Source organism: Protopterus annectens, chromosome 8.part1 (assembly GCF_019279795.1).
Source record: "Protopterus annectens isolate FY-2018-M chromosome 8.part1, PAN1.0, whole genome shotgun sequence".
In the NCBI taxonomy this organism is placed as follows: Eukaryota; Metazoa; Chordata; order Ceratodontiformes; family Protopteridae; genus Protopterus; species Protopterus annectens.
This window is the reverse complement of record NC_056742.1, coordinates 272,720,708-272,740,191: the sequence shown is the minus strand read 5'-3', so window position 1 is coordinate 272,740,191 and position 19,484 is coordinate 272,720,708. Positions and strand designations below refer to the sequence as shown.

Genomic DNA, 19,484 nt, shown 5'->3' with positions numbered 1-19,484 from the left:
GGGTGGATGGGAAAATTATATTAGATAACCTCTGGATATTATCCTCCACAACCATGAATCTTTTGTAATTTCTATCCAGGCTATCTGATGCAGGGATAAATGACCCCAGAATGCCACCAGAAAGGGACAGTTGCGCCTCCTTTCAGGAGTGCAGATAGGAGCTGTTAGAGAAGGTATCCCTAGATCCCTGATTCTGCAGACCACCTATGCTGTGGGGATGGCATCTTCCACTGGAGTTCCTCCCTCTGCCCCTGGGGAACTATCTCCCTGTGGATCTTGGAAGGGACCCTGGGCTTTTTGAACCACATTTTCCATCTGCCTTGTTGGTTCCTAGCAAAGGTCTGTTGAGGGGTCGAAAAACATACACCCATAGCAGACAGGATTACCCCTTCCTGCTCACACCTAGAGAGCATGTCTTTTACTTTGGGGCCAAATAATGAGGTTCTGTCACAGGGAGCATTGATGAAGGAAGACTTGAAGGGTTCCGCAAAGTCACATAAGCACATCTAGGCATGTCTCTTGATGGAAATGCCTGAACCTTCAGCCCTGTGGGAGATAGCCTCATGGATGAATTTGAAATAGATTGAAGGGTAGCCGTCTGCAAGAAAACAGTACTCTCTACCTCAGAGGATATGGTCCCAGAGAGGGATTTGGAAGCTTCCTCGATCGTATCCCTCTGGAGTCTTGTAACTCATGCCAAATAATTCAGCAACCTAAGGCCGAAGCTTGTTGGAGCACAGACATACTTCCCAAACCTGTCCATGGCCCTAGACTTTGTTCTGCCAGTTCCGTTTAAGTGGCCTCAATGGGCACTCCATTACTCCATTGTGGCCTATCCTTAGGTGGGGTCAGGATCCTATCTGGTGTCTTAGGGACTGGCTCAGTGTTGTCAGGCTCCTTCCACTCCCATCAAGAGACTAAGTCAATGAGCTCATCAATGGGTGGAGTCACCCAGGAGGCAGATGGGCTAGCTCCAAAGGCCTGCCTGAAAACCCACTCCTCTTTGGAAGGGTTATCGGGGGGACCAACTACCCCTTTGTTTTAGAAGCTCTAGGATGTCTCCAAAAGAGACATCATCAGGTTCTCATCTGGGAGACCCTTCCCCTTTATTAAAGTCAGTGACAGACTCTTGTAGAGTGTCTAAGTGCCTCCTTTTGCACTTCTTCTTCTGAGGAACCTCCTCAGTGGGATGTTTTAGGGCGGTATCATAAGAGATTACTATATCCTGCTGGGTGGTCTGGAGATTGCTCAGCTGGCTGTCTGAGTAAAATGGATGACTGAGGCTCTGGATTCAGAACTTGAATGGGACTGGGGAGTTGGAGCTGAATAGGGAAGAGAAGTCTGACCTCTTGGAACAGAGAAGGCACTCTTCACTACCTCAAAGGCAGAAAGTCGCGGAGAACGAGATAGTGGCTTTTGGATCATCGGTTCCCTTCACCCTGAAGGTAAACTCCTCGAAGAAAGAGTCAGAGAAGAGCTGTCCAGTGCTGAAGTTCCAGTGGGTAGAGACGGCTCTGAGAGTTGTCCAGATCCAAAGTACTCAGCACTGGACCACTCAGAGACACTGTCAGATTTGAAGATGCCAACATCTTCGGATACAAGGCAGATAGCTCCCGGACTTTCAGATACAATGGCTCCAAAACCAAAGGGCAGACTGGAGAAGAAGCCAATAGCAGCGGTGTAGTGCGAACAAGGGTCTGCAAACCCGATGGGGTCAGAGCCCAAAGAATTCCCATTTGTATCTGCATCCGAAAACCTTCCTCATCATCCTGTCCACATCTGCTTCGGTTAAGCTCTTGGAAGATTGAATGGATGAGATGAGGCTGTGGATGAGGGTCTTGAGTGATGCCGAGGAGACTGTGCCAAAAAGGGCAATGGGAGCTGAGAGTTGATCGGACCTGGCATTAACTTATGTGAATGGATCTTTGGTGATTTAGCCGATCTAGGTTTTGGATCTAAAGTCGTCATTTGACCAGGAGACGTCTTACAAGATGGGAGGACGAGTTAGGGCCTGAAGCATAATACTAACAGCCCATACAGGTACTGGCTCTTTAATGCAGGGACACAGCAATAAGGTTCCGCTAAGAAAAGATTTTGAGATTTTTGAAGAGGCCACGGAAGAATCATTTTGTCCAATATGAAAATTGGAAAGTGCTGCCATCTGAATTTTGAAGGTAGAAAAGCTAGAACTCTGTTGAAAGCGTTCAACTAAAAATTCCAAGACTGACGGTATGGGAGCAGAGAAAGGATCCAAGCTTATAACTACTGCCAAAAAAGAAAACTTTTTCCATTTACTGTTATAAAATCTTTTTCGTAGCAAGTTTCTGGGAAGCTGTTGTTGTATCAACAACTTGAGTGGGAAGCCTGACATCCCTGGCTATTGTGCAAATTGGAGGAACCAAGCAGTTAATTTCATGGTAGTTTGATCCAATGGAGGCAGTCTATCATGTTTGTTGGGGCCAGAAAGGGCAATGAGGATTATTTTGGCCTTGTACTGTCTAACATTCTGAATTAATTTGTTCATGAGGGGTAATGGGAAAAGCAGACAGGAGACTGGGAGGCCAGCTGTGAATAAGAGCACCCCTTGCTGACTGACCCTGCGGAGGGATCAGGGCAAAGTAACTGCAACTGTTGCACTTGTTGTTGAGGTAGGAGGTGAACAGATCACAGCAAGGTTAGCCCCAGCAGCAGAAAATTAGTGCTGCCACTGCTGGATTGAGGGACCACTTGTGAGGAGCTGGGACAGTTCAGCTCAGCTTGTCGGCCAGAACACTGGAACACATGGAAAATGCGTTATCAGAAAACGATGTGAAGACATCGCCCACTCTCAAACCCTTGTGGCCTATCAACACAAAAGGTAAGAACAGGTTCCTCCTTGTTTGTTGATGTAACACACTACAGCCATGATGTCTGACTGTACTGGGATCACACCCTTGGGGAGTGCAACCTGGAAAGCCTGCAATGCTAAGAGGATCACTCTCATCTCCAAGAAGACACTGATGTGAAGGCTGGCCTCTAACTCTGACCATGCACTTTGGATCATTATCCCTTCGAAATGCTCCCACCATCCTAAAAGGGAGGCAAATGTGGTCACTACTGCTATTGATGGATCTGGTTGAAAGGGTCACCATTCTGTTACTGAAGGAGAGGTAATCCACCACGCAATGTGTGTCTGCAAATTCTTGTGAGACGAATCCTAGCAAGTAAATGGTGAAATTTCTAGGATCACTGAACTGCTAGTGTTCACTGAAAAATTCTCATGTGGAACAAGCCATGGGAATCCTTAACATGGAGGAAGCCACAAGACCTCATAGATGTAGTATTAATCATGCTGGAGGGTGGCAATAATGCATTACCTGTGTAGTCATTTGACAGAGAAAAAAACTCTGTGTTGTGGAAGACTGTCAATTTGTAGAGTGGTACTGATGTGGCATCCAATAAATTCTATCTGTTGTGTTGGAAGTAACTGACAAACCCAAGTCCAGTAATCATTGGAGGATAAGGCCCAGATGAAGTACCAGAAGATGCCTGGATATAGCAGTTAGGAGCCAACTATCTAGGTAAGGGAAGACTTGAATGCCAAATTTAAGCAAGTGCACCACTACCACTGCCATTGTCTTGGTGAACATCCTGGAGGCTGTGGTGAGACCGAAGTCAGGGCTCTCAACTGGAAGTGATTGGCTCCCAGATGGAAACAGAGAAATCTCCTGGACTGATTCTCTATTTTTATGTGATACTAAGCATCTTAGAGATCTATCAAGCACATTCAATTGTCCTTCATCAGAAGAGGAAATATGAACTGAATTGTGACCATCTGGAATTTTATGTTGTCTGATTGTATTGGGATCTCACCCTCTAGGAAGGCATCCTGGAAATCCTGCAATGCTAGGAGGACCACTCTCATCTCCAAGACACTGATGTGAAGGTTGGCCTCTAACTCTGACCATATGTCTTGGTTCATTCACCCGTTGAAATACCACCATCCTAGACTAGAGGTGTCAGTGGTCACTACTACTACTGGTAGATCTAGTTGAAAAGGTCACCCTGATGACACTTAGTACTTGTATCTGCTATAGTCTTCTTTTCAAAAACTGAAGCAAAAAAGAATGGGAAGGGTGAAAAGCTTTGAAATCAGCCTATGTCGGACAATCTCTAGCAATACAAGGATTAGCACTACTACAATAGTAAAGAGTATGAAAAACATACTAGGGAACCCGAAAAAAAACAGGGAGGGCATGCAGACAGTATAGAAAACATCCTGGCTGAGAACCAAATAAGAGAACCCTTACTGTGATGTGACATTGCCACTTACAGTCCTACCATTCTTTTTATTTCAATCCTATGAACAGCTGATTCCATACACAGAGTTTATTGGACAAGTATGGAATGGAAGTAGTAGGTTGTAAGGCCTTTCTTTCACATCATTGCTGAATTTGTTGAGACTGACTGCTAAGATCCAAGATTGGTTTGAGGTTCTTTGCCTTATTTGGCACTAAAAATGAACCTTGAATGGTACCAGGCCCTCTCTGGCTGGGTGGGACCTCTTGGATAACCCATTTTGTTTGAGGCTGATGACTGTTTGAGGTTGATGCTGTAGTCCACAGATGTGGTTGGATGTCAGGTAATGTGAGCAAGTGAAGCTGGTGACTGCTGCAGAAGGCGACTTTCTAACCTTTGGATATGATGGTCCATACTCACCTGAGTTGTGTGATAACCTTTAACTCAGGAAAATAGAAAGAGAGAGGCAAAGCCTAGCTGCCTCCACAAAGGAAGAGTTGGGCAAGCCCTTAGGGATTTTGTAACTGCTGCAATCCACTAGATGTAGAACTGTAGTATCGCTGGTTTTGTTTGTTATTTTTTTCTTTTGGGTGGGTGTCTATTCAGTAAAGTTCCATGGATGCATTTGTTCCTTCTCAATTGATTTCTACGATGCTGTTGGCTTCACATAAATACCTGCCTAAGACTCTTCTGCATCCTGCTAAATGTCTGTTTTGGTGTCTCAGGGCGGATGCCCACAGCCATAATGGTCTTGACATCCTTTCTGCTGTCCTACAGTTTCTCTCTGACCTTCAGCCGGAAAAGGCCAATACATGAAAGTGTGTGTGTGTGTGTGTGTGTGTGTGTGTGTGTGTGTGTGTGTGTGTGTGTGTGTGCGCGCGTGTGCGTGCGTGTGTGTGTGTAGGTGAGTTAATGAGGGATGTCTTGAAAATTTTGACAATATCTGTCAGGCACAGCCAAGAATGATCACAAACCATAACATGGGCACCCACTGCACTTGCTGCACCATCTGTGGTATAGTATGGCAGCCGTGCTGTCAGGTGCAAAATGGAGGAAATAGTCACCACCTGAGACAAACGTTTTTATTACTTTTAAGCAACGGTTACAGTGTCTTGACCATTTCATCAGCAAACTCATTTTGAATCAGTAAACATGGAAAATATAACTGAACACCATTATAGACAACATGTATGATTTATAAAAATGTCTCCTGTAATGATGCATTGTTCTCCATTCTTAGTTTGAGAAAGTAGATTGCTGGAATCTGGGGAGTATGCTCCCCCTTCAGCATTGACACAATAATTATGGACTCAATTATCCGAGTCTGTACTAAACTGTCTCAGTCTTCAGGTGGTGACAGAATCCTACTTGGTCTTCTAAGATCAATGCTTTTAAAAAGGAACACATATCAGCACCAGTGTTGGAGCCAAAATGTACCATAAATGACGGGTTTCTTAGTACTAATGCCAGCACCTAGCCTCCCTAACCCAATTCAAGTGTAACTTGGACAACTGGATGGCAAACAGGAAATTCATCCCCTGGTTTGGCACTTATGTCTGTAATGGACATAGGCAAGCTGTAAATGGTTCACGTCCAGGCCCCTGCTTGTAAATGTTTCATCTCCCAAGCCCCTGCTTGTAAATGTTTCGTCTCCCAAGCCCCTGCTTACACTTACCAAGAGTAGAAGAACTTGTTAGAGATTTGGAATGCATGGCTAGGTTTAAAAAGGCCCTTGTGGTCATTAGCCTAGTAAACACCTATGAATCTATAACATCAAACAAAAAGGACAAAGGACCTGGCAGAAGGCAGCCTAGAGGTCAAAAACCTGCCTAGCTCTACTTGTGAGTTGGGAGACAGTAGGCAAAAACTCTCCTGCCTAGTCATCCTTGGTCTGTCCCTTCCCAGAATCACCAATTTTAGCACATTCAAAATAAATCTCTCACTCTTTGCTCTCCCGCCTAATATTTTTCACAAGGACTTGGAAAGAATCTCTAAGGAAGTGAGTCATGGCCTGATTATCTTTTCTTTTAATACCTTTGCTGCTTGAACTATTTTTCTGAAAGTCAGAGTGAGCAACCTTGACATGCTGGGGAAAAAGTTCTCCTGCACCAGTGCCATCCTAAGACAAGAAACCTTTAAGAACAAGTTAATTTTTCCTTTCTCCGAGGGTTCCCTTATCAACCCCTTTACAAGTGTCACAATCCATGCTAATGCTGGGGTCCCAAGCATACCATGCACAGAAAGAACATGCTTAAACCGTGCTGAAATTTTGTGAGTGCACTTTTCATATTTTTAAAATCCTGACTGTTACACACACATGCAACTAAACTACTCTGGCTAGAAACAGCACTACCATTTTAAGAACGGCAAGAAAACACTAAATGCAGCTACAATGGTAGCAGGTGACCAGGCATGGTAAAACTGATGTGGCCTTGAGGGAAGCGAGCAAGAGCAGCAATAGATCTGGAGAAAGGGAAGTGTGGTGCCTTATGGGAAGAGGAAGAATTTGGAGCACTGGAAAGATTCTTTGTGTCGCATTCACTTCAACCTGTGGCCAGATTCTAAAGATACTGAAGTGGATGGACTGGATCACCCTAGATCTGATACTGTATCTACACCTGCCTTTTCAAATGATACTTGGTTGTCCACAAGAAATCAAAAACTAGTATTGAATGGCTGATAACAAACAATTTTCTGCAAAACCTTAAACATCCTGGATGGTATATATTACATGAAATTCAGCATAGTTTAATGCTGTCAAACCTTGTGGCAGCATGACACTTGAATCTGGATGACTGCAAGAAAAAGTAAGAAATGCAGATAGCATTACATTTATTTCAGCAAAAGTAAAATTAATCTAGTGCCACTGTTTTTACTAGTACAAAGAGAAATGAAAATAAAAGTGTTGTTCATACCTTAAAGGGGACTGTGAAATCAACTTCTTTTGTCTCTTTAAGTCCCAATGGAATCAAAGGAATAGCAGCAACCTCCCTGCAAAACAAACACCAGAGCTAATCAAACATTCAAAGGTAAAGGCACTTCTGTTTTCAGCCAGTTAACATTTTTTTTGATTTAAAAGAAAAACAAGCTAAAGCAGCAGCACATATCACCTGGTTCTACGGAATAACAGACGTCAGCAGTCTTGATATATTAAGAGAAGAAACAGTCTCCTTTGCAAATTCGTATATTTAGAAATAAATTAATATTACAAACCCACTGTACCCAGTGATCAATTCATGTAGACTTATTTACTGCTCAAGTGTTTGGTGAGTACAGGCACCATGCCTGTTTCAGATTTTAAAAGGAAAAGACAGAAAATTGAAGGTTTAAGGTAACTAGGACCTGAAACAATTGACTGACAGGTGACTATCAATAGCAGAAATGTGCCATTCATAGAGACTTACTAAGCAATTCACCTGTGAGGAACTTTAGAAGCCTAGCTATGCATTTCCATGATGTTTCTAGCTCTTATAATTTACGTACAAATAGTGCAGAGCCAAGCACAGCATTTACACGTCACTCCTATTCATAAGGGATATGGGTGATAAGCCAGGGGTGAATTTACAGTTTTCCACCCACTTGTCCAGATTATGTTTTAATAAAGTATGGGAAGTACTTTGTTTTATGTGAAAAGGAATACAATTTGAAATAAGTGGTATTCTTGTGATATGTATCTATCCATCCAACACGCTCTATGTATGTTGCAAAAGCGATTAGGATCTCATGACCAAGTGTTTACGTCACCAGTCGGCTGTTGAGGTTCTGTACGTGAGGCAGAGATTGCCCCTCAGTACCCGGTATGACACTGAGAACAGGGACACAGCTATGAGACAGTTAATGTAGTTTTTACGGCTTTGGCCACTGATTTTCAAGGTCAGAAAGTTGTGGTTGTTCAAGTTGCGCTAAATGCTTAGATAGGTACACATCAAAGGGGCAGTATACTCAACGGTTTGCCTAAAGTGCCGAATACAGTGGAATGATCAAATCCCTGAACCTAGATGCCATATCCTTACTAATAAGCTGCACAATGACAATGGACTTTCTTACAGTTGTGAATACATGTTAATCAAAGAACATTTTGCTGTCCATACAGGTTCCAAGATCCATAAGTATAGATCAATATACAAGGGTGTATTGTTGATGTGATATTTATAAAGGACATCATGCTTGGTAAAGGAGACTATTTAGGTTTAGTCTATGGTTATGGCACCTCTCCTGAGCCTTTCAACTGAAAGACTCTCTCATCTTCCGCAAAGGAGAGGTGCTCATGTGGTGAGGCTGAGGCAAGAGCATCTTCTGACTTGGAGACGACTTATGAGCTTGCAGAAAGTTAGTCAACATATGTCGGTTCATCTTCATCTGAGTCACAGGAATCAGAGGACTCCTGAGGGGAAGTTACCTTTTTCTTTTTGCAGGAGAGATTCCTGGAGCAGGGTGCTTGTCATTTTCCAACTATCTAGATCTCATAAGTTCCATGACGTCCTCAACTAGCCTGACTAAGTCCTGCAGGCAGGCATGAGGGGGAAGCCTAAGGCCCAAGAGACTAAGAAGGGGCAAACCGACAGCAAGCAGACTTAAGTCTTTGTTTTAGTTTATGTGATTTATTTTTTATTTATTTGTCCTTTGTTGACAAGGTTAGTCCCACTAGATTAGTAGACTATTTTCAGGAAAGTCCCAAGGTGGTATTTAAACTATTTGGGGAAATTTGTCCAGGGCATGGGGGAACTTCCCCTACTTTTTTTGCATATGGAGATGCTTTTCATGGTAGCATTTCCTGCTTCCGGTCTGACGTGGAGGTGGCTCAGAGAGGCAGGGAGAAGAGATGGAGTGTTTTGCAAGTTGGAACAAGTCGGAGTCACTTAAAAAAAGTGAATGTCTTATGGTAGTAGACAATAAAAGTATGGAGTGAAGCAGTTATGTTAGAAAGGCACACCTGTGAAATAAATGCAGGTGAGTTTTTAAGGGAAGGAGTTATAAGCAGTTATGATGTGAAGGCAGTTGAGCCTTTTCAAGAATGTTTTTTTGCAGAAAAAGAAAAAAAAAACTGCCATGTCGGTGATGGGAGTCAAAGGATATCTTTCAACAGAATCTTCTTAGGGAAGAAAATTCAACGTAAGTATGTGTTGTTACAGCCCTCCAGTCAGAAGGATTGCAGGATGAGTTATTTATTATGGACTTGCCGAATGTGTGCAATAATTAATAGAATAAACAAGAAGACTGTCAACCAGAAGAATCTACTGTGAAAAAATCGTATGCAGAGATGGTAAAAATAAAAATGCAAAAAAGAAAAGGAAGAGAAGAAAGAGATTACTTCAATAAATAAATAAATAAATACATCATTTACAGTAAGAATAGAGCAAAAAGAAGATACTGAACTGAATAAATACAAAGTATTGGACGAAATAATTGCACCTTTAGGAACTAAAGCAAATGAGGTTAACAGCCAAAGAGACTTACTGTGACATTATTTTTGAGACTGGTCAAATGATGGGCGAAATTTCCCTTGGAATCAGTATGTCTTAAAGACTTTTCATAGACAGACAAAGAAAAAGATTCATATACAATTTAGAAATGAAGTAGAAAAAGAAACTTTATAAGAACATTTATGCAAAGATGTACTAGAAATTTCAAAAGTGTAAGGGGCTTATGGACAGAAGTGTGGGATTGTCTTGTGATACTGAATGTAAAACAACTGTACATATTCCTAGCATTACAAATGTGGAAGGGGATAAAGGTATGGCGAGATATTGGGGGTTAACCACAAACTTGTTTTTTTTGTGGTAAAACAGATCATTTGATTAATAATTATGAAAAAAGAAAATGTTATATATGTGGAAAGATGGGACATAATAAAAAGAATTATGAGTTAAGATATTACAAATGTAAAAACTAGGGCATTTAGGGAATGAATGTGAAGAGATATAGTCAGAAACAATAGATGTACAAGCAGACCAGAAACAGGTTGATAATCATGTAGAGATAGAATTGAAGGCTGCAGACACACAAATAGAACTAGTGCAGATAAATATTCCAGAAGGTGAACAAGAAAAACAAGAATCAAAAAATGAAAATGTAAAACAATAGAAAAAGGTTGAGATGTAAGTCATACGGAAAACATGAAATGGAATTTGGTGAAACAAAAAAGAAGTTCTATTGGTAAAAGGGTATGTGAGAGAAAAAAGACAATTATAGAAGGTCATAATAAAGGAAAAAGAAAAGATAAGAAAAAATAAATAGTGCATTGCTGCTTGCAAAATTTTGGCTATAAATGTTAATAGTTTAAAAAGTTTAGTAAGAAGAATATGTATCATTCAATGGTGCAAACAATGGGATAGTGATATTATTACTTTGGAAGATTCCAGATTTTTAACTGAAGAAGAAAAATACCAAACTGAAATATGGTGGGGAAATAATGTGATTTGGAATTTAGTGAAAAAAACTTGTTCAGGTATAGTTATTTTGTATAATGAGACGATAAAAGTTTTAGATATTACTTTTGTTATGATGTAAGATGGAAAGAAGAGATTATGAGAGTTACTGCAATTTATGCATATGTGACAAAAAGAGGGAGAGAAGATATGTTTTAGAATTTAACTCAGTATGTTACCATAAACATGGAAATAATTGTGGTAGCTGACTTTAACTGCAATTTAAGATGCCAAAAAAGGGAGATTATGATGTTAAAAGTGCTAGATATAAGAGCACTTGAACATATGGTAGAGGCGAACACAGAAACGAAATAGAAGATTTTTTTTTTAATTTCACCTGGGATACTAATAGCAGAAGATGTTTTAATAACATTTTATCATCAAAGGGCAAACTGGATTAGACTAAAAAGGAATGATGGCTATATAAAATAGGAAACAGGATTAAAAGAACATGCAGTTAAATGAGAAGAAATAGAGAAAAATAATATATTACAACTGTGGAAGGTTCATGTAGAGATGAGAGATTTTATATGGATTGGTCAGAATAGTGGTTGTGTTTTAACCAAAAGTATAAAATGTTATAGACAATGCAAACAGAAAAAAGATGGGAAGAAAAAATGAAGCATAAAAAATTACGCAATGAGGCATTTGACAGTCTAGGAAAAAAATTAAGATTTTTTTTTTTATTAAACAACAGGAAATATATACGTTGAATAAAGTTAAAACAAAACATTTATTGTATAAACAGATATATCTTCTACATGGGGAAAAAGAAGAAATTGCACCATATTTGAATAAATTCATTAAAGAGATTACTACAGTAAGACAAATGAAAGATACAGCTGGTGCAGTATATAAAACTCGCAGTAAAATTATGGAAATAGTAAAAAATTATATAAAAGAACTATTTAAGGGGCAAATTACACAAACTAACAATGGATGGAAAGTACAGTCTTTTCTAGAACAAGATAATAAGGAAATAGAAAGGAATATTATAATGGAAGAACTAGAAAATATATTAAATGTAGTTAATTTGGAATCAGCAGCTATTCCAGATGGAACAGAATACAGGATGTATAAAATATGACAAGGTAACAAAAAATAATTTGTAATTGTGTTAAATGAATGGTTAAATGAAGCATTTCAATACACAAGCTTATGTAGTGGAGTAACTAAATGTATATGGAAAAAAGGTTGTACAAACGAAATGAACTGGAGACTGATACTTTTGAATAATACTGATTATAAATTATTTATGAAGATTCTACAGAAAAAAACTGGATGGTAAATAAAGTTATAAATAGAAATAAATATGGTATAAAAGGAAAAAGAGCGTAACAGTTGCTCTTAATTATTTGGGAATTGGTAGATGATATCTTACACAAAAAAAAATCAAGTTAAAACTATGGTAGGTGATGTAAGTAAAGCATTCGTCTATTCAACATAATGTGTTATGGGAAATACTGAAAGTGTCTAACAATTAACAAGATTAGAAGAGTATGTATGACAGCTCATGAACTAAACATAGTTAGTGCTTTGGTAAATGGTTGGTTAACTAAAGAAAAAGTGCTTCAAAGGGGTATAAGATAAGGTTGTCCCCTGAGTAGTATAATAGTTGCGTTAGTAATGCTTGTGGTATCCATACATATAACTAAAGAAATGGAAAAGATGAGTTATATATCTGATAAAGGGGGGAGTTGTGCCAATTATGTTATCTTATGCAGATGATATTATAATTGTCGCAAAAAATATTTTAGGAATGATTAAAGTAATAAAGTATTTACAGGATTATCTAAAAGTGATAGGCTTACACATAAATAAAGAGAAAAGTCAAGAAGTAGGTTTTGATGGCATGTTGGAAAGTGTTTAAGTTTAATCTGACAAATATAAATGTACTTGGTATATGTTTTGGAAAACATGAAAATACACAATTATGGAAAGAAACAGAAGCTATGAAAAATGTGTAAGTTTTGGAAGATATTCAGATGGTCATTTAGAAAAAAAATTATTTCATTGATTCTACTCTTCTAGCAAGAATGTTATATTTAGACAGTGTTTTTAGTATCAATGTTTTGTTTGAAAAGGAAATTTAAGATACTTGTTTTCCTTTTATTTGGGATTCTAGGTTAAATTCACTAAAATAGGTGTATTGTATGCTAAAAGAGAAGGAGGAGGATTAGACTGGATTAATCGTATAGTTTATGCAGCATCACTACATTTATATACAGTATCACAATGTTTAAAGGATAATAATTAATTATTAACACAAACACTGAAGTTTAAATATAAAAATGATTGGATGTACATTTTAAACAAGAAAAAAGGTTATAGTCCAATTACAAAACAAACCATTACCAACAGAAAATCTTATTATGGAAAATAAAAAAATTGATGAGATGTATAATGATAGAAAAAAATGGTATAATAGTGAATAAATACTTTTGTGTAAATCCATGGAAGGAGCTGCCAAAAGAAAAAATTGCAGCGATATAGGCTAGAATGGGAAGATGTAAGGAAATGGTGAAATGCCAAGATTGTTTATGGAGACTTGATATACAAAAGCTTCAAGTAAAACCAAATATGTCATATAAGATGAAGAAAGACAGACTGTGTATTTATTGTTAGGAATTTGAAAGTAGTGAACATGTGTTTTTAGGATGTAGAAGAATTAAAACATATGGAAGAAGGCTGTTGAGGTATTTAGAGGGAATTTCAAATATAAATGAATTAATTATGGATATGATTGGGTATGGATATTATAAAGAAAAAAATAAAAATTACATAACAAAAGGTGATAAAAAATACTTTGTATAATATGGTTGATTTGGAATCAAACAGTGAAGGAAATTTTGTTTAACAAAAACATGGGACTTAGCTATGATGTTACAAAAATAAGATTTTGGTTATGGAAAACAGAAAGGGGTGGTCTCATAACCAGAAATGATTTTCATTTATCAATGAGGTAAAAGGAAAAATGTTATCTTAGTAAAACATGTTAATGGGCGGCCGCAGTGGTGCAGTGGTTAGCGTTGCTGCCTCACAGCAAGAGATTCTCTGGATTGATCCTCGGCTGGGGTGCCTTCTGTGTGGAGTCTGCATGTCCTCCCTGTGGTCACGTGGGTTTCCTCTGGGTGCTCCAGTTTCATCCAACATCCCAAAGACATGCTGTAGGTGGATTGGACACTCTAAATTGGCCCTAGGTGTGAGTGCATGTGTGTGTGCCTTCTCTGGAAGGTTGGGTGCCGGGCTGGCAACTCGACACCGTAAAACTCCACTGCCAATCATGAGTGGACAGGTGATCTGCTGTGGCGACCCCAAACCGGGAAAAGTCGAAAGAAGAAGAAGAAGAAGAAGAAGTAAAACATGTTAATAATGTATATATTGTAAATATGTATATAGGTTTTGTAAACTGAGTTTTTTTAATAAAGGACCCCTATTCTTTGAAGCTGCTAGATGGTGCTGGACAGCACCTACACAGGCAAAGAAGAAGCTTAACGGAAGCAGCAGCATTGAGGAGGTGACAAAAGCTATGGAGAGTTTGGAGGTAAAAAGTGAGAATTTGGGGGGGGGGGGGGGACGGTTCAATATGGAGCTTCAGAATGCAAATAAAAACTCCTGTGTGATGGACTTTACAAATGAACAGCATTTAGCTGTCTCCATGAAGAAGGAAATAAGAGTGTCAGCTGAAGACGTGCAGATAAAAGAAATGGTGTCAGGAGGGCTTGCAGATGATATTCTGTTAAAAATAAATGAGCAGGATGATCCAGGTGACAGTTCTGTTGTTTCATGGGGTGGGTTGACTGATAATTTTCTGGAAGTGCTAAGGTTGGTAATGCTGTAAAGGAACTAGGTGATGTGTTACCAGAAATGCAGCAGTTAAAACTTACTCACCCGTGACAGAGTAAAAGAGAAAAGCAGCAACAAACTGAGAAGGTGTCTGGTTTTGTGGCAGCAGATAATGCAGCTACTAAGTGTTATGCAGCAGTGGCGGCATGCAAAAAAAGGACAGCAGCAATAAACTGTAAGTAAAACTGTTTTTTAAAAATAAAAGAATTCCAACTGTGAGGACAAGAACAAAACAATGACACTGGAAAAGACAGATATTATTATATGGGACAATTTGGTAACTGTACTAGGTTTTACAGCTCAAGAAATTTGGTCTTTTATACATTCTGGGACAGACTTTTTGTGACTTAACATTAGAAACTTATGGACTGATGATGACATTTCTGAAACTGTGTAACAAAATGGAGGATATTTATCCATGGAACAATTATCTGTATTCTGGTAGTAACTTAGATGTTAAAAAATGTTACTTTGCAGTTTAGAACTAATGAACTGGAAGAAGACAATGTTAAAACATGCATACACAACCTGTGTGAAACTGTTGATAATACTGTGAAAGTTAGAGATGAGAGAAACTTATGGAACAGAAGGTGGAGGTTGGAAGCTGTTTTGAAATGGAAAAAAAAAGCCATGGTGAAACACTTTCCAAGCATTATTTTTGTGGCTGGTCATGAAGGACATTAAGATATGCTGGCCATCCTAAATGATTTTTCTTTTATTGGGACTTTTCTTGATTAATTAATGACTGTGGCAAAATATAATGTAACCAGTGTGGGGAGAAAGAATATACAGGAATAAGGTGCGTGCCTGAATGCAGGTTGTACAAAAAAGGGAAACACTTGGATGCATTGTCAGAGCAAACAGTAAATAATGATAAAGAAAGTGAAAGAGCAGAAAACATATAACAAGAAGCCGAGGGAGAGGGTGAACAAGGTGAAGAAGAAGTAGAAGATTAAAAAAATACTGATGGGGAAAATGAGAAGAGAGAGTGCATGCAGGAACAGAGGTCGGGTGAAAAGACGGATAATATATTTTTTGACGTTCTAGCCAGTGAAAGATCTGATTCTGAGGACGAAGAACTATTTGTACATAAACCCAGGAAAAAATATTCAACTGGGAAAAGCATGAAATTAACACAATGAAAATGTAAAACTATTTCTCCTAAACTTAAAAATAAAGAAAAGCAATAATTTTAGAATGCTTTGAGTAAATGTAAACAGTATTAACACTGTAAGAAGGATAAGGATACTAGAATGGTTTGCTAAATGTGATGTGGATGTTATTCTGTTTGAGGATGTAAGATTCCTAACAAATGAAAGACTGCAAACCTAAAAATTGTGGGGTGGAAATATAATATCGAGCTTAGGACGTGAACATTGTTCTACAGCTGTGATGTTCAAACACAATGAAAATACTAGGTGTAATACTGGTAAGGATAAGATGGCTAACACTGTGGATTTGAGTTGGACAGAACATGTCTACAGAATTATAGCATTATATGCACATATAACTAGCAAGGAAAGATGGAATCAGTTTCATCAAATACCAGTGTATATGGTGGTTAGCATGAAAATTATAATTGCAGGGAACTTTTTTATTTAAAGGAAAATGTAAAAAGAAAGGAAAGGATGTAAAAAATACAGGAAGTGATAAAATGTCTTAAATTAGCTCTGTGGAACAAAAGTCAATGGACTTATAGAAGGAGGTCACTTGGATATAATACTGATTACTTTGTATTACTGGAAGACAAGGGAGTAGGATATGGTGATACAGTTGTGACGGGCTTTTCAAACCATTTAGCAATATGGATGGTAGTGACAGAAGAAAAAGAGCAAATTTAAAATATGAAATGAAACAAAAGAATAAATGAGAAATTAAGGTATTAGATGGGACAGTGGGAAGTACTGCAATTATGGAACGATCATATAACCATGAAGGATTTCTATAAAATGGTCTGAATGGCGGATCGAATTTAAAAAGAAATATAAAAGTATTTTTTTCAATGGCAAGATGATGTAAGAAAGGAAGAGAAAGTGAAGTATGGGAAAACGTATAGAAAGTATTACAAAATTTAGAGAATAATACAAGAGAATACTATGATACAGAAAAAAATTGAGAAAAAAATGAAAGCATTACTGTTTAGGCAGATATATTTACAACTGAGAAGAGGAGGTCTCTGCTTACTTAGGTAAAATAGTAAAGGATGACATCAGTATAACAAGAGAAATGAAACATGTAAAAGGAGAGATAAAAAGAATACAAGAGTGAATTATGAGTATTGTACTACAGCATGTGGAAAATATGCATTACAGTAAAAAATACGGAAAATACGAGAGAACAGAAAGCAAAAAAAAAAGAAAAGGAAAAGAAAAAAAATTGCTATTAATGAACTGGATGAAGTGCTTAGGAAAGTAAATGTTGACTCAGTATCAGCCCACATGTTATAGGGTATGGAATGTACAAGAAATAATGGACTGGCAAAGAGAGTATTTTGTAAATGTACTGAATGAATGGTTGAAGGAAGGGTTTGTTTATGAAGAGTTATGTAGTGGGATATTAAAATTTATACAGAAGAAAATAAGAATGAAATTAAAAAACGGAGACCCATTACATTTAATAACATGGATTATCATTTTTTTATGAGAATAATACAGAACAGAATGGAAGTAAGGATGAGGGACGTTATAGAAGAAAGTATATATGATATAAAAGGGAAGGTATGTCAAGAATTGTTATCAGTTGTGAGAGAAACTGTGGCTAACATAGGTAAAAAGGAGGATGTGAAACTTATGGTAAGGTGATACTGGTAAGGCATTTGATAGAGTACAACATGATGCTTTCTGGGATGTTATGAAGAAGTACAGAATAAGGAAACTCAGCATATCAAAATAATAGTGTGAGATGTTAGTGAATGGGTGGCTGAGTTAAGTATGCATGTCCCATGAGTAGAACATTGTTTGCATTGGTAATTAATTTAATAGTGAGTGAAGTAGCTTATAAAATGAAAGATGCTAGATATGTGATGAAAAAGAGGTGGTGATTCTGGTAGTTCTAACATATGCAGACAATGTAGTTGTAGTTATGAAGAACACATTTTGGATGAGGGAAGTGTTGGTTTGTCTGAATAGATGCTTAAAGGAAATGGTAATGACTTGAATAAAGACAAAAGTAAGGGTTAGGTGATGTGGTGAAAATTAGGGGTGTGTATTTTTCAGTGAATGATGTCTTTGCTAGAGATAAAATTTGAGAAAAATTATGTAGTTCTGACCCCATGTACAAAATGGGAAAAAGTCGTTGTGGATGCATGGATGGATGGATGGACTGACCCCATGTGCAAAATGGGAAAAAGTGGTTGTGGACAGATGGATGGATGGATGGAGTTATGAAGTACTTTGGTGTGTTTGATAAACAATGTTTGATAAACAAAATATGTTTTCTGTGGGGAACATGCAGATTAGCATTCAAGAAAATGTTTATCTGGTGAATTCTACATTGGTGGGGAAAAACAGCACATATGTCAAATTTTTATATGGCCCCAGAAAAATATGAAAAGGAAATTGTGCAACGCGTGGTTTCTTTCACATGGGTGTGACAAAGGGAGATACTGCCAGCCCAGCTATCTGGAATTCTGTAAATAATTATATGTCATTGGTGAATATCAACATGATTCATATAAGATGTTTGTGCTGCAAATGTATTAGAACTGCATGTCATATGTATATCAAACTGCTGGTACAGAAGTGTGTGTTGAAAAGGTTTTGCAAAGTGCTTGAAATGTATCCACAGTGTACCCTACTGGAAAAGAACAGAAATGTACATGCACTACTGTAACTGTTTAAATGTATATTTTACAGTGGAAACTGGAATACAGGAGGTTAACTTCAGAAAAATAGCTGAAATTAAATTACTTTATGGCTACACAATAAAAGATGATATCTTTCAGTTTCAGTGCAACAAGGAGACACAATGTCTAAAACTATGGAGCTTTCTGTATTGTCTTTGAAGTGTTTTATTGTTGTATGACTTCCACTATCTGCCTAAGATATGAAGTTATGTATTTTCACAGGTAGATGCTAAATGCTATCAGCTGACATCAATGGTTGTTTTGGGGCCTGGGGACTAGAAGTCAGATAACAAGAAATGATGTAATTCTGCAAGCTAGCCCAGCTGTAATATTTGAGATATTCATTTGAAAACTCTCAGAGAGAGAGACAGCATTCTGTACTCTGTCTTTAGAGAAGATCCATTCATCACATCTACGTTGCTCTGTAAGTAAGTTCCTATGGAATAGTAACTCTCTTACATACTATAGTCAGGAATATAGCAAAGCTTAGTTTAGATATTTTTCTTCATTTGAGACTATCCTGCAATGTTGTTTTAAATATTTCCTGTGATTTTGAACTCTGATGTCACTATAAATATGTATTTAGTATTGTCTTGTTATTTAAACATTTTATTGTGGCTGATCTGTCTATGGAGATATTTAAGTTCTCAGAGGACTTGCATATTTATTTGATGACACTGTGGGCCACTCCTAATAGCCTTGCACTTGGTCAAACTACCATTTGTAATAATAGTAACATTACAAAGTAAGATCGGACACCTTTTGTTAAGGGCCTTAAAGTAGCAGATAAGGAGCTGGCTGGTGGCAGTGACAACTACTTTATAGTCTGGGCAAAATGGGGCATAGCTAGTAAACCTGTGTCAGCCTTTCCCAGGTGTGTGTGCGTGTGTGCGTGTGTGTGTGTGTGTGTGTGTGTGTGTGTGTGTGTGTGTGTGTGTGTGTGTGTGTAAATCAAACCTCAAAGTGTGTGTATCAGGTACTCGGGCAGGGACACGGCGCACTGGTTCGACAGACAGGGTGCTGGAGGCCTTGGCTTGGCCACTGAGCTGAGATCTCAACTCTATAGCTGTGACAGTGGGGAATCTTAT

General features: G+C 38.1%; 1 protein-coding gene across 3 annotated transcripts in view; it reads right to left on the bottom strand.

Annotated features, from left to right (window-relative positions):
* Positions 1-19,484, bottom strand: part of RHPN2 (rhophilin Rho GTPase binding protein 2) — a 2,376,893-nt gene that overhangs the window by 1,489,111 nt on the left and 868,298 nt on the right. For all 3 annotated transcript variants that reach the window (XM_044081870.1, XM_044081871.1, XM_044081872.1), the window contains exon 4: positions 7,194-7,269. In XM_044081870.1, coding sequence (XP_043937805.1) covers positions 7,194-7,269 — 76 coding nt within the window. The remainder of the gene's footprint in view (positions 1-7,193; positions 7,270-19,484) is intronic.